The 18,704-nt window shown below is 38.9% G+C and overlaps 6 protein-coding genes across 8 annotated transcripts; 3 read left to right on the top strand and 3 right to left on the bottom strand.

Annotated features, from left to right (window-relative positions):
- The first annotated feature begins 167 nt into the window (after window positions 1-167).
- LOC123005934 lies at window positions 168-1,496 on the top strand. The gene has a single exon (XM_044400026.1). The coding sequence runs from the start codon at window positions 249-251 to the stop codon at window positions 1,443-1,445; it is 1,197 nt and encodes a 398-aa protein (XP_044255961.1). The 5' UTR covers window positions 168-248; the 3' UTR covers window positions 1,446-1,496.
- On the bottom strand, window positions 1,436-9,483 carry LOC123005931 (cell wall protein DAN4-like). Of its 2 annotated transcripts, XM_044400022.1 has the most exons (4): window positions 8,566-9,329; window positions 5,553-5,673; window positions 4,863-4,957; window positions 1,436-3,015 (listed from the first exon to the last, which is right to left on the bottom strand). In XM_044400022.1, exons 3-4 carry the CDS (start codon window positions 4,949-4,951, stop codon window positions 1,623-1,625), a joined length of 1,482 nt encoding a protein of 493 aa, XP_044255957.1. In that variant the 5' UTR covers window positions 4,952-4,957; window positions 5,553-5,673; window positions 8,566-9,329; the 3' UTR covers window positions 1,436-1,622. The 2 variants fall into 2 exon arrangements, with proteins under 2 accessions (XP_044255957.1, XP_044255956.1); XM_044400021.1 differs by lacking the exon at window positions 1,436-3,015 and having other exon boundaries at window positions 3,096-4,957; window positions 8,566-9,483.
- Window positions 9,484-9,604: 121 nt separating this feature from the next.
- LOC123005936 (DNA repair protein RAD51 homolog 1-like) lies at window positions 9,605-11,181 on the bottom strand. Its single transcript, XM_044400028.1, has 3 exons — window positions 10,938-11,181; window positions 10,206-10,892; window positions 9,605-9,963 (listed from the first exon to the last, which is right to left on the bottom strand). The coding sequence occupies exons 1-3, from the start codon at window positions 11,022-11,024 to the stop codon at window positions 9,718-9,720; spliced, it is 1,020 nt and encodes a 339-aa protein (XP_044255963.1). The 5' UTR covers window positions 11,025-11,181; the 3' UTR covers window positions 9,605-9,717.
- A 384-nt stretch (window positions 11,182-11,565) lies between these two features.
- Window positions 11,566-13,749, bottom strand: LOC123004966 (protein king tubby). 2 transcript variants are annotated; one of them, XM_044398532.1, is made up of 4 exons: window positions 13,567-13,749; window positions 13,388-13,511; window positions 13,246-13,335; window positions 11,566-13,196 (listed from the first exon to the last, which is right to left on the bottom strand). In XM_044398532.1, exons 1-4 carry the CDS (start codon window positions 13,606-13,608, stop codon window positions 12,250-12,252), a joined length of 1,203 nt encoding a protein of 400 aa, XP_044254467.1. In that variant the 5' UTR covers window positions 13,609-13,749; the 3' UTR covers window positions 11,566-12,249. The 2 variants fall into 2 exon arrangements, with proteins under 2 accessions (XP_044254467.1, XP_044254468.1); XM_044398533.1 differs by having other exon boundaries at window positions 11,566-13,187.
- A 754-nt stretch (window positions 13,750-14,503) lies between these two features.
- LOC123005094 (ADP-ribosylation factor GTPase-activating protein 2) lies at window positions 14,504-16,983 on the top strand. The gene is made up of 9 exons (XM_044398706.1): window positions 14,504-14,666; window positions 14,760-14,951; window positions 15,001-15,129; window positions 15,212-15,322; window positions 15,405-15,545; window positions 15,610-15,896; window positions 15,947-16,224; window positions 16,277-16,462; window positions 16,512-16,983. The coding sequence occupies exons 1-9, from the start codon at window positions 14,595-14,597 to the stop codon at window positions 16,655-16,657; spliced, it is 1,542 nt and encodes a 513-aa protein (XP_044254641.1). The 5' UTR covers window positions 14,504-14,594; the 3' UTR covers window positions 16,658-16,983.
- Window positions 16,984-17,030: 47 nt separating this feature from the next.
- LOC123005333 (KICSTOR subunit 2-like) lies at window positions 17,031-18,703 on the top strand. Its single transcript, XM_044399022.1, has 8 exons — window positions 17,031-17,191; window positions 17,239-17,385; window positions 17,435-17,583; window positions 17,630-17,906; window positions 17,952-18,133; window positions 18,179-18,296; window positions 18,345-18,443; window positions 18,492-18,703. Exons 1-8 carry the CDS (start codon window positions 17,111-17,113, stop codon window positions 18,660-18,662), a joined length of 1,224 nt encoding a protein of 407 aa, XP_044254957.1. The 5' UTR covers window positions 17,031-17,110; the 3' UTR covers window positions 18,663-18,703.
- Window position 18,704: the final 1 nt, after the last annotated feature.

Below are 18,704 nucleotides of genomic sequence, written 5' to 3'. Positions count from 1 at the left end.
ATTACAATAGTCGCTTAATATAAACAAAGGCAAAAATGCACGAGTGCAGAGAAAGCCTTTCTTTACGGCACACAAATCCACGTTGACTTTCTACTCGACGGACAAAGACAGCATTAAAACGTGTCATTTTTTTAAAGAAACAAGGTAGGGATTGGTCTGTACCACATTTAAAGTTATTGTGGCGGAAAGTTATATTACAAAGACTCGACCGAGAAAACGGCCAGTCAGGGTTGCGTCTCCGTGGTAAAATGTTCTTAGTGGTACTATTCGTGACGAGTGTCGCCGGTGACCCTGAACCCACGACGACCAAGACCTATGACATTGAAGTACCAGGATCCGAACCCATTCGGATCGTCGAGGGGGAACCCTTGTGGAAAACGTCCAGGTTCGAGCACCGGTCATTTAACACACGGGGAAATACCGAAGACCCGCTCCATCAATTCCTCACGAGTTATGCCGAATCGGTCCGAAATAAAAACAAACAAGAGAGCGGCGAGTCAGAGTTGGAAAACCCCGAGAAATCGAAAAGTTGGGACTTGGTGAAATACCAAAATCACCACCACCCTTACGATGACAAGAAAGGTTGGGTGAGTATGGAACCGGTCCCTTGGTCGGTCTCAAAAATCTCAAAATGGCAAAGTAACTACCGGCCTTCCAACCCCAAACCGTGGGATGACTACGACCAAGAGACACAGGTACGACCTTGGGACAAACCTAATAATTTCGACATCTACAACCTGGACACCAGACCAGCTCCCACCTACCAGAAACCCACAGCTGTCTATAGCCAAAAAGTCCAAGTCGACTATGGCAACCGGTACCACCAGAAACACGACGAAAACTGCAAGCACACTCGCCCCTCCTACGACGACATCATCACAGACGGCCGACCTGCGAATTTTCCCCAACCCTACGAAGCCAACCGCCGGAAAGGCACCGAGATTCAGCACGACACCCACCCGTTCTCTGGCGAAGGCGAATGGGTACTACTCTCCACCACCAAAGGCTACAAATATCCCCCAAACCGGCAAAGAGCGCTCCAAATCAACTCTGACTCGATCGGGGCCCACCGCAGTGTCCGCCTGACGGTACTCCCCCCTTTGAAAAACTCGAAAATCAACATGACTACCTCCCATGGAGGCCTTCTTCAAGTCGAGTCCAGTTTTCAAACAGTTGAACAAGCGCACAAACAATTCAATAAGAAACAAAAACTGAAGAAAAAACCAATTAAGGCGACAAAACCGGCTCCTGTACGAGTCGTACCAACCTTGACAACCACTCGACGAAACAGTGCGCCTGATAGTTCGGCCGTTTTGGCCGCTGTGGGTGCGGGGATGATCCCCGCCACCATGGCAATGTTGGTACCCATGGCGCTAGGGGGGCGGAGAAGGAGGGATCTGACAAGTACTCCGTACCCGCAAGTGACACTCCCGCGTAGTTTATAATTTATTTATTTATACAGTCTTATTTTACATGAATAAATAGTAAGTTTTGGTTTTTATGGTTTATTCCCGACGCCTGCCCCAAATAAGCTAATCTACGTACTCTCAAGAATACAAGTCGGTTATAGCGTGGTGAATTGTAGACAGGGGAGTACATAAATCCTAATTAAAATAAATAAATCAGTTGGTGTTGTTGGTAAGGGTGTAGTTTCGGTAATGTTCGTCGAGGCGTCTTTGGACGTGGGAGACGTACTTGGAGACGGCTTGTGTTGCGTTTTGGATAAGCTGCAATCCGAGGTTTATCTTCAAGTGAAACAATTCCTTGAACATATCCACTATAGACTTGACTTTATCCGGCCTTTGCGTGGTATTGGTGGTAGTAATGGTACTGGTACCATCATCCGTGGTAATACTCCCATCAATCTCATTCTCCCCCTCATTAATTTGTCTCCGTTTCCTCGGCCCGTGCTCGGGTACCGCCGCCGGCGTTGCCTCCTCCCCCACCACATACCCAGTACTTTGCTCAATCACCCTGTGGTTACTAAAACTGTGTCTTGAAGTCGGCGTTTTGAAATTATTTCCGTAGAGAGAATTCGACGGCATTCCGGCTATCACTTTCCCGATGGCTTCCTCTTCAGCGATCCCACCCGAATACTCATCCGAGTAGTAAACATGGTTGTCTTTGTCCCGTCTATCGATATCGTACGACCTACGAGCGACTCCAAATGGGTACAAAAAGTAACTAGCCAATCCTGCAGTGACCATCAAGCCCACTAGACCCACCCCAACTGTTGGCATTACTTCCCGAGACAAGTAATTGTACAGTTGGGTACCAATGGGTTTTTCTTTCGACTGGATGGGCTTGTCAATTTTGGTACTATCGCTCTTTTCGCTGGGGCGTCTACGACGGTTTTTATTTTTCTTCCTTTTGGTGGTAGAAGGGCGACGGGTTTTCTTCTCACTTAGGTCGGCCTCACCACCGTCTTTTGCTTCAATTGGTAACGTGCTGGAGTTAGTTGTGGTACTACTAACTGTTGTTGTCACAGTAGTCGGTGCTCCTGTTGTCGTAGTGGTGGTACTTGATGATTTAGCCCCCGACAGGACTGAAGCTTTGACTTTAGTCAGTTTTGTGGTACTTGGGATCGGCGTTGTAGTGGTACTCGTGGTACCTCGTTTCTTAAACAACGGCTTAATAATTTTGTTGGAGTCCACCACGACTGTCACATTTTGGTTCTCGTTTGGTTTTATGACCGGTTTTCGGGACGGTTTGGGTGTTGTTTGTCCACTTAACAGGATCCAAGTCGATAGGCCACTGTTAGTTGTGGGTTTTTCAAGCTTGTAGAAGAATTTTTTGGTCGTTTCCTCAAGATTTACTTCATCTTCGTTGACCGGTATTGCAACCCCTGCATGTGAATTTTCCAGTGGTTCGGGTTTTTGCGGTTTCTTTTTCGCGTGTTGTTTGATTTTCGGCGGTGTTCTTGTATCGAGTGTGACTATGTCGGGTGATGTTGCGTTTGTTTCCATTAGCTGACTAGTCACTTGCTTTATTGTTTCTCCAATTTGGCTCGGAGATCTAAAACAATAATTCATTTCGAAAAACAATGACAAAAGTAGTGATTACGCACGCAACGGGTGGAGAAAAAAACACGAGAGGCTTCTACAACAATTTTATTTCTTTTTCCGCCTTAGTCATACATATGATACAGTTTAAAAGATTTATGGCGACTTTTGATAAATACAAGATAAATAAATAAATTAAATAAATAAATAAATAATAAAAACTACGTACAGGAGACAGAATCGCGCGACTACCTCAATCCTCAACTTTCCAACGGAATCACAGCAAAATTTACAATATTTACACGATTGACTAAAAATCTTGACCACTTTGAGAACTACCTAATCCTTCTCCGCCACTTCCACGATTGAGTACTACTACTCTCATATTTCCTCGAGAAATTTTCTATAGCATCTGTTACCTCTTTATATTTATCCTCGGTACTGTCACCCTCATCCGACCTTCGGTGATGCACAATTTCAGCCAAATTTTGCCACGTTTTAGTTTCATGGTTCCAGAACCACCCATCTGGGTGATGGATGGGCTTATGGACATGTTTATAAAACGCGACGTTTTTTTTCTGCGCAGTTTTCGCACTCGCGAATAAAAACAAAGCGGGGATCCACCAAGGAAACAGCAAAATGACCGCCAAAAAACCTAGCAAGAAAAACAGTACCATCGGTACCAGATACAAATACGGGTTTTTCAAAAAGTTGAAGAGGTGACCCAATTTGTCCCACAGCCACCCCAACAGGTCCATCAGACCTTTCAAATCTGGAAGTTTTAAGCCACCTCCATCGTCGCCATCGCCCCCATTGCCGCCACTACCTCCACTCCCGCCGGAACCAGGCGAGGGAGCTGCTGGAGCGGCGGCTTGTGATCCGCCGCCCCCGGTACCGCCGCCAGGATCGGCTTGGGTTTGTGGGGGTGGTGCGGGGTCTTCCTGCTGGGGGGCCGCGTCGTAAGTTTCGGGGGTGAGGGGGGAACGGTCTGTTACTGAATTTTGATGAAAATGCGAATTTATGACGAGGCTTAAGTCGGAGCAGTCTTGACGTTGTTGGGGGGTTAGTACCGAGCTTGAAATGTGGACGGTGGGACAAGGGGAACCTGAAGCCCCGTCACGGATGTTGGAGGGGTCGGGGGCCATGTCAAGATTGAAGGTACTAATTGCGTTGCTTAGGTCGGTTTGGGGGGACTCTGAGACTTGGCCAGGGTCGGATTGAGGGGAGGAAGCAACTTCGCTGAGGGAGTACGGGGGCGAGTGGGAATTGATTTCAGGGTTGGGGGTGGGGTAGGGTACCCCTTCTTCGTACCAATTTTGTTTGACTTTATTTAGGGTGGGCCTATTTGACCATTTTGTAAGAACTCGTCTGATGGTTGGTTTTATTTTGGGTTTTTTGGTGGTTGAGCTAGATTTGGGGGTGGGGGTTAGTTTGATTTTGAAAGGGGGTTTTGTTACGCGTACCACCTTTGTGGGTTTTTTCGGGGGAGCGGTAATATTGATAACGATTGGGTTTGGTACCAGTTTTGTTGTTTTCCGAGTGGTGGTACTTTTCTGCGGTTTGGTCGTGGTCGAACCAACACGAACCTTGTTTTTGGTACTAACTTTGATAGTTTTATTAGGAGTATTTAAGTCTTCTAAATTATTTTTTACAAAGTTTGTGAGCAATTGTTGGTCTTTTCGTTTTATTTTTCGCATATTTTCGCCTCGAAAAGTGGGTTGTGTCAAGATTTTCAGTACCATATCTGTGTAAAACGTTTCGTTTTTGGGTCGTTTTGGGTTTCTATTGACCGAGATCAGTTCTGTCGTGTCGGAAAATTGAGGTAGGTATGTTAAATGTGTGTGTCCTCCTAAAGAGTACCTTGCTGTTGTGGTTCCAGATGGTACCGGAGTTGCGGCTATCACAGCCGATGTCACTAACACTAACACTAAAGGTCTTGGACACTGCATTTTCACCTGAAACAAAATTTTCAAATTATTATCAATATATCATTGGCAGGTGACTCATCTGGTATGTGTGGTACCGTTACAGGAAATGTCTTGCATTAAGTGGTACCAAATTTCTTAACGATTGTAATCATTTTAATTGGTGGTTAAGCAACGGTTCCTCAGCGCTATTAACCGCCAATTAACAGTAAAAAATTGATCAACGAAAACAAATAGTACCACCGACAAGGAGGCACTTATGATAGCGTGCGTGGGTCCGAGGGAGATGGTAATGATGCGGTACCGCTACGGTCAACGACTTTCCCTGACCATTCGAGATTATTCACGAAATTGGACCAAAATTCACACATCTGACAGTGGTACCAAGGCCGGTACCGGCAAAATAATAAATAAAACATTTATAGTGTTTGCTTGATTTAATTTTTTGACGCGTGAAGAAATTACAATACAAATTTTTATTAAGTACCACCAATTTGGGTACCACCGGAGAAAAGTTGATTAGTTTTTTTTTTAATACAATTAAAGCAATTGAGAACGGATGTCTATTATGTGATCGGGTACCACTTTGCCAATTTCAAGCTTCGCTGACTGAAAAAAGACTTACGTTTTAAAAACGACTGGTCGAGTTTAAGACACTGCGGGCACTGTAACATCTGAAGAACTACTGTTGGCAGGAACCCCTGAGCGGCCGGTGCGCTCGGCATAGCGGTACCCATGGCTGGTACCTGAAACAGACACAAATAAGATGAACCTAATCACACTAATGACCTCATTGCTTCACAAATCTTAAAATTAATCTTCCGCATGTATTGCTGGTTGCCTGGTTAACAAACATTATTTGCATTTTTGGGGTCACGAATTAACAAGTTGTATGGACCTCTCGGCCACATTTCCCGGTTAGTACCGTCACAAAGTCAAGGTCAAACCTTTCATTGACCACTTGCGCAATTTGCCACTTATTCCGAGACAAAGACCGTGAAAAAATTATTCTGCAAGTGTAACTGAGATAATTCGTTTTTGACGAAAAAAGAACAATGTGCGAATTGTCGCGGCAAACAGAGCGTGGATTTGTCTTAATGAGGAATGATTTTTAACAGTTCATTTTACAAGTTTCACACTTGCTAAATATGGAGCTTTATTTCATTTGACCACGTCCGGTGTTTGCGATTTCTTGAAGAATCTAGACGTGTTTGGAAAGCTGCTGGAAAAACTGGATGAGTTGCATAACTGTCATGTTCAAATTTTTGATCAAAAACAGTTTAATGGATTTTTAAAATTTTTAATGAGACTGCATGCATTATTAATGGGCTAGGAGCGGTCGCCGATGACATGTTTTTTAAAATTAATTCGAAACATGCATGTAGAGAAATTCGTTTTGAAACCTTTCGACAAAATCGACCAATTAGACCGAATAATTAATATTTTATGTTAAATATGTTTATCAATTTCTAGATGCTTTACGACTTAAAATGGTTCCGGTTGAAGGATTGATCGCTGACTTATAAAATAATAAAATTAGGTACTAATATCAGAAACATCAAAAATTTACGTACCTAAAGTAGGGTGAATTTAATTATTGTTTACAAGGCAATAATAAAAAATAATTACTATTATAAGAATTTATTCTCAAAACATTTTTTGCATAAATTGCGATGAGATAACACTACAATAGTTAATATTGCATCATTGTAATTTTATATTATTCTATTATGTGCATATTATAATGCTAAGAAGATCGCAAAATTAAGTCCAAGCTCTTCCATTATGATAATTAATTACTTACTTCGCATTTTATTTTAATTAACTGTTGTTATTTAAGCAATTCAGATGCAGTTCACGTCACGGTTAATTTACTGCATTTTTATGAGCTTACAGTATTTTATAGAGAAATTACCGTAAAAAATATATCAAAAATATGCAAAAAGACATAAATTGCGGTACGAAATATAAACGACGTTCTTTCTACAGTCGTCGAAAAAGAATAAAACAGCAGTACTAATTTCTAAAATCAAAATAAAATAATCTTCTGAAGTATTAAAATTGTCTGGTGCGTGATGCTTGCAAATGTCATAAAAATTATTTGTTGATGTAATTTTTCATCAAAAAAACTTTTACTTTAAGTAAAACAAACACAGGTTTACAATAATATCAATTTGTTTAACACTTAGAAATTATATCTACAAAAATTGCACAAATTAAAACATCAAATTACAAGCATAGAAATCCACCGCAACAAACTTGAATAAATCAAATTATTTCCAATGTTTTTTTGATAAACATAATTAATGTACTTATTTTAAATTGTAGAAAAAACGTAGTTTATGAAGCGTGCACGGTTTTAGAACTTTTTAAAATTTATTTTCTTTAGTTTTTGCCATAATATAAACTATTTTTTAAGTAACTAAATTTTAAATAATTCTCTAAATTCATAATTTTTGCTTAAAAAATTAAAACAGATGAGAATGAGAGTGAAGGATGCAAAATATATTAATAATTTTTTTGTGAAAACTGAATTTATGTTAGGTTTAGCAACTCCTACAGCCCAATGCAATATTCTTAAACAACTGACCTACTTTTAGGCAAATTTTATCCTTTTTGTAGTTAATGAAATTTCATGTGACGGTTTCAAATAAGGTTTTAGCTAATTCATCCTGTGTAACAACGACCTACTACAGAGAAATAATGGTAGACATTTAATAAATCACAAGCAAGCAAAATATTTATATTTACACAGCAAAGTTGTCTCTTAAAAATCAGCACTTGTAACTACCTATTTCAGACATCTTCGTCATCGAGAGATGAAGAATTTAAGCTTTCTCTAACGGTTTTTATTTTTTCCTCGAAATTTAACAAAATACAACAATAAGTTCTCTTATTACAAACACATTTAACTCATCCAAGTTTTACTAAATGGTATAGCGTGATTTATTCTCAACGGTAGTTTGTTTATTACAGGTCAATAAATGATGCGCTCGTTTCTTTGATTTTTTACACGAAAGTTTGCAAGTAACTGTGTTTTCTCAGTGTCAATAGTACGTTAATTAAAAATCGCGGAATTTTCTCTTCGGCGAGATAGCATCCAATTAAACAATTAAAAGAAAAAATCCCAGTCAAATATTCAAGTGAAACTCAATTGTAAATACCGACTAAGTTACTGAGATATAATTAAGTCATAAATTGTCACGCACGACTCATCTTTATTTAATAAGTACATTTAATTAGGAGTAATTATTTAACCTGTGCCTTGGTGACAATAAAATACTAAAACTAGGAATTTTACTACAATACAAATAGTTGAACGTAAACAATACCTTGACCTGACCCTTCTTGTAAATTCTTGCGTAATTCAAGCTCGCTAATAAACTTTCCGTTTCCGTTTCATTATCAAATATTTAATTCAAGTGTGAATTGGTGCCCAAAGCCAATATTTACGAGCCGTCTGACCGAAATTCGTTGCAAATATCGGAATTAATCCGCATCCATCCTACAAACGGAACTATCTAGTTCACCTACTCTTTCTCTGTTAATCTCATCTAACACAAGTAACAGAAAAACAACTTAAACACTTGTCGCACTTACAGTTAATTAAATCGAATCAAACAAACACTTGTACTTACTTCATCCCCAAAAAGAGCACCAATTTAGCCCCAAATGCTCGTCGCTTGTCCAAAATTTCCAAATGAAGACACTTCACTGTCACATCACAAGCCGAGCTCTCGGAGCGTTGCAAGTGTTACAAACTCGGAGAAGTAATAGAGTTTGCAGACGCAAGGCGGCCACTTACTAGGAGATTGTGCAGTGGGGGCTACCAAACTCTAGGAGTGAATCAAAGACACGATTGGGATGCACGGGATTTCGTAATTCCGGATTAATTAAAATTTGTTTGTTTTGGGTTTGACCCGGATCAAGGCAGGTTTGGGCGAGGGTAAACCCAAAAACGCGATTTTTCGGTTACTTCACTGGGAATTTCGGGAAATTATGACGGTTATATAACAGTCTAGTTCCCAGACTCGCAATTGTTGTCTCGCTAATTGCTTGCAATTCAATTTTCGGGCACGTGTTCGGCCCGCATTGCGCAACTCGAAATTGACGTCCCAGTTTCCGATCAGGCCCCCTTGTATAAATAATTCATCGCCTCGTCATATGATAAAACGTTGTTTTTTTCAAACAAAATACTTAAGATGAAAGTCTAGCCACGGAATTGGGTTACTATATTACGGTTATTGCCTCGAGAAATGGCGATTAAGGATTGAAAATGACTCGATCCTCAATCGACATGGAGAAGAGTGAAAAAGTGCCAAAAACGCCAATTTGACACGCCACTCGGCCAATTTCAACCGAAAATTGTTATATAATCTGGGTAATCCGAGCCATGCCAACCGGAAAAAGTACACTTGTTCAGGGACCTTGAAGGGAAATGGAGGCTATTTGCGACTTTTTTCGATTCTGTGATTTATGAAACTAGCAGCGTTTGGAATTCCGTTATATTGTAGAAAATAATTTTGAATCGGGGGCATGCAAATGTCACGGGTTATTCAATTTGAATAAGTTTTACTTTTTAACACCCTCTCAGAGAGGTATAAAATAATCGAACTCGCTTTAAAAGGGGAGGCAAGTTGAAGAAAATTTGATTAAACAAATTTAAAATACGTAATATAAGAAACGTATCAAAATATATAATTAAACAACAACTCAACTAAAAAACTCAACTGCTCATAATCTGTGAAAGAATTAAAATAATGCTTATTCTAAAAACAAAAACAAGAGATTCAATCTTTAGCATCACCGATTCCATCAGGAAGAATGGCAAACACTGCTTCAGATTCAGGCAAACAAGGCGAATCGTATATTTTACACACTCTTGTCTCTCCTCGACCTTTCCTCAAGGATAGTCTTGTAGTAGAAGCRTGTGCCATAATGTTGCCACCGATCGGTTTCTTGGGATCGGGGTTAAACATCGCAGCTCCGTCAACTTGAGCAACCACTTGATTCGTTATTACGACGGCAACTGCAAACTGAAAGAAACAAGAAACTTCACTATTAAAAAAATGTTATAAAAAGTAACAATGTCATAGATTTGAAACAGAATAAAATTGTTATTGTAAAAAACAGCTCAGCCAAAGTCAAAAAGGTTTTCTTATTTTTATTTTTCATCAACAACAGGCAATTGTAATAATCTCAGTCATAATTGAAAATATTAAAAAGCTGCGATTTCATAAAAGTGGTACAACTGGTGTTCGTCAAGAGTGATAATTACCTCATCAGCAAGTCGCAGCAACATCCTCAAAAACCTAGCTAGATGATTCTGCCTTGCGGACAATTCCCCTCTTCCCGAATAATCCGTTCTGTACAAAGATGTGGCRCTATCAACCACCAGCAGAGAGTACGTTGACTCCATCATCATCGCAGCCGCATGTATCAAAAGCTCAGTTTGGTGGTCAGTATTTTGCGCTCTTGCAAATGAGACATTATCCAAAACTTTTTGTGTGTCCATTTTGTACCTCTCCGCCACCGGCACCAATCGTTCAGGCCGGAAAGTGCCCTCGGTGTCAATAAAAAGACACTTTCCTTCACCACCCCCACAGTCAACGGGCAATTGACAAGTCACAGCCAAAGTGTGGCAAATCTGGCTTTTGCCGGTTCGGAATTCGCCGAAAATTTCCGTGATTGAACTGGTCTCAATGCCGCCCCCTAGCAACTTGTCGAGTTCCTTTGACCCGGTGGTCAGTTGGACAATATCGGAGCGTCTTTTTAAAATATCGGTGGCTGTGGTGAAACCCATGTTGACGAATTTCGCTACTTCGGCGAGGAGTTTGTCGATCTTGGCCTCGGACATGCCTTTGATGGCCACGAGAGTCTTCTTCGGGGTGTATGCTAAGGACTCGATACTGTGAAAACCGGCATCTTTGAGCTTTTTTAAGTCAGCAGCGGTGATCCCGTTGCCCTAGAATAAGGTTGGAATTGAGTCGTTAGGGGGGCTCTTCCTTACCTCAAGTTTGGAGAGGCGTTGGGGGCCGAAGTCCTGGGTTTCGTTCGCGAATACAGTGCTGGTTGACGCTAAACTCACATCATCCATTTTCGTAATTATTTTGTTGATATTAAAATAGAAAGGAAGTTCTTTGATTTATCACGGCACTAGTAGGCTCTGGTTTGGTTAGAAATTCAAACAAAAATAAAAGCGTTGCCAATCTCGAACCAATAAAAGTAAAAAACCCTAAACAAAATTAAATTATCCTGGCAACTCAACTAAAGTCAACTTTTTGCATCTTTTTTTGTAATTAAGAGAGTACGGTTGGAGACAAAATACTTTGGTCGTCAATGTCACTTGAGTGACATTAAATTGTAAAGCATGCTGTAGGACTGTTAACCTTATTTTTAGGTACTGTCAATCATAGTTGAGAAGTTGTATGTACATACTTTTGATAGGAAAATACATATAATAGCTGTCATTAATTTAATATTGTCATTCATTTTAACGTTAAAGCTTGAATTACATTAAAGTGTCAGAAAAGTGACGACCAAAGTATTTTGTCTCCAACTGTACTTAAAAAAAAACAAAAACTCAAATATTCTAAATTACAAAACAGATTTTTGGGAGTGGTTAAATGTAAATTCGATAGTGGATCATTCTTTATTAATGCAATAGGCATAAAAACGTGTACAATACTGCTAAAACAAGTTGGAAATCTCGTAACAATATCAAAAAATGTTTGATTCAGATTGGAATGTTCAACTAGAAACTACTTAAGAATAAATAAATGAAAGTTACACAAGCAATTAGCATCAGGTAATTACAAAAATACATTTCATTTAATTATGTTTTTTAAATAAATCCTGAGCTTCTTTAAATACACAAGCGGACCAAGTCCTATTTTGAACTATCAATAAATACTGATTTTCGTGAGCTTATATCCACGACTTGAACACAACATTTAGTGTTTATTTTTGGAACAAATGGGTCGTGAATTGACAATTCCAAGACACTGAAAACACTTAATTTGATTGTATTGTGTATCGTTTGACGATCTACTCTCTAAACAAGTGAAATTTGCAAACAATCCTAAGAGTACGAATAGTTTAAGGCAAAATATAAGGCCGCACTAAAGTATATTCGAATAAAAAAAAAGAGAAAACTATTCTTAATAATAAAAATCATCTATGATTATAAAATCTTAAAAAATAACATTTCGTTTAAAAACGGACTAGAATTACCTTAACAACGGAACTTTTTTCCAGTGTATATAAAACCTTAAGTACAATTAGCCGTAAGCTCAAATTTTGTGAGGCACAATGAAATTCGATTATTCGCAGGCGAGTTTACTATCGAAACTGCTCAACGCGATAGCGAACGCCTGCAGAGCACACATGGGGTACCGGTAATCCATGGTGAAGACATCCTCCGCCACCCTCCCAAACTGCATCACGACATACTCCACATCGCTGTCGTGGACAATCTGAAAATTTTTCACCGACGCCTGCGTCACCCGTCCGTGAAAATTCAAAACATACGACTGAGTATCGTCGTTCCACACCGGCGTTTTATTATGCAACTCAATCAAATTATCCATATTTTTTGACTTCCAACACTCGATGAGACTCTCGCTTTCGTCCTGGGGGTAAATCGCCACCCTCTCCTGCTCTAGCGTCATCCCCGGGAGAATCACTGTCATTTTTCGGGGGCCCTTAAACCCCAACACGTTCGTGTCGTACGTCACAGCCGCCAGCTCTTGGCGGGGGGTGACGCCCTCCTTAAAGTTGGCCTTCCGGGGAGAGATGCCGTTGTCATAGACGGTGAATTGCGTACCAAGAAGGTTAGAGCGCAACTTGCCAACGAAAGACTCCGCACTGCGTGAAAGGTCCGTGGGGTCGGTTGATATCAGGTAATTGCTTGTGGCACTCTTTTTGCGTTTTCTGGCGGCTAGGAGGAACACTTTCTTGCCGTAATCGCGTTCTAGATGAAGGTAGTAAGTGGGGTACAGCCCCCTGTCCATGCCTTTCCTATCCCTAGTTATCCTACATTTGTACAAAACTTTTTGTTGGGCCGGTTGCAGAACAAATTTCTCCACGTTGCCTTCAATGTCGCCCTCGATTTCGCCCGTTCCATTATTGATAAAAGCTGGTTGGTCGATAATGGGGTTAACTGGCATGTTGCCATTGTTGGGGGTGGAGGCGATTGGGGACGATTCATCGTCTTCAACATCCATAAGGTCATTTGAAGCGGTGTTTGTCAAATCTTCAACTACAGTGTCTAAAATATGAAGTCAAAAACTTTAAAATAAAAAAAATAAATGTATTACCATCAGCACTGTCAGGACTTGACAATATTGATATAACTTGATCAGGGTTGTTGTCCCTAGCCATGCTGTACTGTAACGGACCATCATAACCTAGAACGATACTATTTATAGCAAATTTCGTGCGTTTTGTTGATAATCCCACCGTGTAATTCTCTCCTATTGCCGCTGTTTGTTCTCAAAGTCGCTGAATTTTTTCGAACGTCTGAAGCTTGGATCATGCCGGACGTCATTCGTTTCTGCTTCATTTTCTGTTCCATTATTTGTCTCTAAAAATAACGTTTCAATTGATTATTATTTTGTTGAATAATTAAATGTCCTTACTTGTTGTTCTAATTTTTGATTTCTCACGTCCATTTCTAACATTTCTCATGCCAAATCTTCTTATTGTTGATAGCTACTCGCTCTGTAACTCTTGGAGATGCACCGATCGATCCAATTTCTGGCTAATTCCAATAAAAAACGATTAATTCGCGTTTTGTTTACAATCAGACGAACCCCACTGGAATGACAACCACAAACAACTGTCATCATCACGTGATCGTACTAGCTACTTGATTGGCCAGTTATTTGAAAAATGAGCGCCATTTTTAATAAAATAAGACAAAATAAATAAATAATTGTGCGTGTTAACTGCACACGGTTACAACAAAATTGAATTAAACTATTAATTGTCTTTTAAATTTTTAAATTTAAAAGGGCCTCTTATGGCGCAGCTTGAGACCAGTGCGCTCGAAAACATACAACTTTGATTGATTAATTTAAAAAAATGCTTTTATTTTTAATATTTTTTTAAATAACAAATACATTATTTATTCATTTGGTATAGGTAAAAGCCAAATTTTTAGTAACGTTTCAACAATTACTTTTTTGTGAGTTTATATCGCATACGATTTCGGTCATTTAGGCAAACCTGTGGTTATGGAAATAGAATAACAATTTTATTAAACATTGCAGTATAGATAAATATGTACTACTTTATTATTATTATTAATGGATAATTACTATTATAACAGCTATTATTTTTTGTTAAAAATTAGTTTTTACTTTTGAGTTTGAAATAAAATTGGTCGTCACCTGTTTTACCGGCCGGGTTTTCCCTAGATTTTTACAAAATAAAATAAATAACAGAAATAGGGAAAGTACAGAACCACCAATAGAAACATTTGGGGTTGCAAATAATTGTATTCGGGATAGAACTGCCCTTTTTTAGGGTGTAATCGTTTTAAAGATCTGGCAAATTCGCCTTTGTTGTGTTGGTATTGTTGACATCTGTCAATAATGCCATAACAACCGAACGTGTCAAAATTCAGTGACAGTTTATCAATTTGTCGTCGTCAAATTTAGGTGAAATGGACTCACAACCTAGTAAATCAGATATCGAGGCTGTTTTTCACCGATTACGAGCAAACCCTGCCAATAAAGTAAGTTTTATTATCGAAAAAAAGATCAGCATATGTGCAAACTAGGTTATATGATCTAATTACCATGACGTGTCTCGCTTGCCCTAATTCCAGGCTTGTTTCGACTGTAATGCAAAAAACCCGACCTGGGCCAGCGTAACATATGGGGTGTTCATCTGTATTGACTGCTCAGCAGTGCACAGGAGTCTGGGTGTTCATTTGACATTCGTCAGGTCAACTCAGCTTGATACCAACTGGACATGGATCCAGTTGAGACAAATGCAACTGGGGGGCAACTCTAACGCCGTATGTGTTTCGCTGCACAGCGATTTGCCAAATTAAGCGACTTTTACAGATTCAATTCTTCTCACAACACAACTGCATGACAACAGATGCTCAGAAAAAATACAACTCAAGAGCCGCACAGCTGTATAAAGACAAGTTGCATCAAGCGGCTCTAAATTCGCTTAAAAGTAATACACAGGTTTGTGTTCTTGTTTTTGAGTGATTGCTTGGTTAACACCTGCATAACATTGTTTTGTGATTTTTTATTTTAACATTCTTAGCTTCATATTCATTCACATGTTGAGGAGCGTAGTGAAGAAAAGGAAGTTGATTTCTTCACAGAACAGGAGAATTTTGCCATACCAGATGCCCCCCAAAAACCCCAACACAAAGTAGGTCACTGTTTACTAATCCATTTTTTTATTTGTTTTAATAAAAATGAGCTGTCTTTTTAAAAAATGACTTGATTTTTAGATTGAAGAATCACAATCACTACAAAAGAACAATAAAAACTCAGAAGAGGGCCCCAATGTTGATTTTAATACTCCCGCCGCGAATCCGGAACCCCGAAAATCAACAATTGCCACCAGAAAGCCCCCTAATAAAAAATCAGGGGTAGGTTGATTCAAATTCAAAAACCGAATTAAAATCGCATTTGTTTTACTTTTCTTTGTTTTAGTTGGGGGCGAAGAAGGGCGGTTTGGGGGCGACGAAAGTGAAGACGAACTTTGCTGAGATCGAGCGTGAGGCTGAAATCGCCGAGGAAAGTCGCCTCAGGGCCTTGGAAGAGACAGCCAAAGCGGCTGCTTTGTCCTTGAAGGAGCAAGAAGAGCGCGAAGCTGCCGTCCGATTGGCCTATAAGGATCTCAGTAATGAACAGTTGAAGAAAGAGGAGCAATTAAGAAGGCAAGATCCGAAGAAAGCCGAACAGGTGGAACGATTAGGCATGGGGGTGAACGCAAGAAGGTATTTTTTCACCCAAAATTGTAGTTTTTTACCGTTTTAATTATTTAAAGTGGAGTCAGCCATTCAGCTTTAAGTGACATGAAAGAAATCGAACAAGAGAACGTTCAACCGACTCCTAGTACTTTGAGCTCGTTGGGAAAATTACGAATTTCTGATAGCGATAGCTTCTTTGATGAATATTCGTTTAGTTCGGGGTTTAACATAAACCGGGCTAATAAAATGGATTTGTTTGGGTTGGAAACTAGTCGGGAGCGAGACAGGGAAAAGGATAATTGGGTCATCGTTGAGGATCCGGTTGAAAAACCTAAAACGAGTTATCGGACTCCAGGTACCAAATTTGGGGGGATTAGCGAGTGATTTTATTGTTTTTTTTTTCTCAGAAAAAGTAACAAAGAGTTTCGATACGAGTTCAGACGCCGCCCAGAAGAAATTCGGTAATGCTAAAGCCATTTCTTCTGAACAGTTTTTCAACGATCGCGAGCCGGATTACGAAACTAAAGCGAATCTGAATAGATTTCAAGGTTCTTCCAGTATTTCTTCAGCCGAGTTTTTTGGCAACGGCAAAGGTAATTGAACTCATTCGTAATTGTTTTTTTTTCAATGATGTAATTTTAGAAACTACTCCAAGTTCGCACATGCAAGCATATGATTTAGAAGACGTGAAAGAAAGTGTACGACAAGGTGTAACACGAATCGCTGGTAAATTCAGTAATTTAGCTAATGACGTCATGTCTTCGTTGCAAGATCGCTACGGTAACTAGCAGTTAGTGAAAGAAGATAAAATTTAAAGATTTATCTTGGCACATTTACAATAAATTGTTGAAATAATTGTATATTTTATCCAGTTGAAAATGTGCCTTGATTTTATTATGTAAGGGGGTTAATGTTGTAATTATGTAGGCTTTGATCATAGCACTGTGACATTTTTATGAAAATCACCTAAACAAGATTTTTAAGAGTAAGACAGTGCCATTTGTTCTACTTTGTTAAGTCTTGTTTTATTTTTATTTTTTCTATTATGTATCAAATTTATTTTTATCTTGATGATGCAATTGTTTACCTCCACTTTTTTGAATAAATATGCTACAATAAATTGTGGTTTTATTTTCCCTCTAAAAATGAGCCAAGGTTGTTTCAAGGCCAAACAAAATGTCAACTTGACAGCTGGGGTGTTTTTATTTGTAGTATAATTAAGACAAGTTTATTTTAAAACAATGGACAAAGAAGACTTATTCTTGCACACTTATTTTACCCATTTGTCGCAAATATCTTACGATAAGGCCAAGGAGCATGTTGTATGTTGACAATTGATCTAACCTCATTTCCTGTCATGAGTTTGTAGGAAAAAGAGAGAGAAAGCTACAAGGGGGCACAACTGTCACTGTGGGGCACTTTTTTGCACTTCCTGCAACAGCTCGTTTTGACCGAGAAGAGTTACATAGAGTTAGGTTTTCTCCAAACAAAAAATAAAAGTTTTTTGCGTAAAGACGTAATTTAATTTCTTGTTTTACTATTTTTTGCTAATGGAAAAATTTTAGAACTCATTACGTTCGATTTATGAGAGTTTAAGGTCAGATTTGCGTAAGCTTGAGGACAATTGCAAATCAACTGTAATAGACAGAAGGGTCCAACATTATTGCCAAAACATTTACCAATTTTTAAATGCGCGCATAAATATGATTGATTTGTGAGTTGCTAACTATTAAGCGTAAAAAACTATCAATTGTTTATAGATATGAGAGAATATACACAATGGGACACAACAATCAATTTATGTACACCGATATGCTAAAATACATCCAAAACCTCATAGAAAAACACTCTCTTGACTTCACTGATATTAGTCTTACGCCGGTAAAGGCCACTTTTGCGTTAGAAATTGAAATTTTAGAGCAACTCTTTAAAGCCTTGACTGAACTCCAAAGACTACAGTTTTTACCGTCTCTCGCCCTAATTCATGGGGCACATACAAGATTGGCTTTGTGGGAGAGCAAAATACCAAATCGCGAGGTTTGTTCGGTTATGAGAAAATATTTATCAAAGATTTTTTTCCAGAATTGGAAAATCAGTTTTCTGAAAAATAACCCTCTCCCCGCTTTATTTCAATGGTTGCAAAAACTGAAGGGGTCTGTTTTGAGCAAATTTAGTTTATATTTTCACGATACTTTAGCCCAGCAGACTACACCTCCCGATATGAGACATTTGTGTGCGAAATTACACCACGACCATTACCAAAAGTTAGTTTTGTTTGTGGTAATTTTTTTTCTAATTTAAAATTGTAGAATGGTGAGTTTTCACCGTAAATATGAAGCCGCTTGCGTAATTTTACTCTCAGACAACCAAGTTAGTTGTGATACGACTGATTACGACAGCTTTCCAATCATAGTTTCATATCCCCCCGTAAGGGCCGAAATATATTTTTTTACGTTTTATTTGCAATTTTTCTAGAGGAGTCCTCCCCAATTGGACACAATTCTAAAAATGATATCAGAAACAACGGAAGAGCTCGCATGTGTCGATAAAATAATCTACAAATTTAGTTCTCAAGTAATTTACTGAAATTAAGCGATGTTTTTCATGAACAAAGTGTTTCAGAGCCAATGCACCTACATTTTAACAACCGTGGAACCAAATATTTATTTAGTGGTACTGTTTGAAAACAAAAAATCTGAAAAGGATGCTTTTATTGGAAATTTTGTGACCGAACTTTGCACCAATTTAAGGTGCACCAAGGTTTTTACAGCCTTGAAAAACACATCAAAATAACTGAAATATTTTATTTTTTAATAAATTTTGTATCATTTGAAT

Source organism: Tribolium madens, unplaced genomic scaffold (genome assembly GCF_015345945.1).
Source record: "Tribolium madens isolate multiple individuals breed KSU strain unplaced genomic scaffold, Tmad_KSU_1.1 Scaffold_20;HRSCAF=117;Tcas5.2_LG4, whole genome shotgun sequence".
Classification (NCBI taxonomy): Eukaryota; Metazoa; Arthropoda; class Insecta; order Coleoptera; family Tenebrionidae; genus Tribolium; species Tribolium madens.
This window is presented reverse-complemented; position numbering and strand designations above follow the sequence as displayed.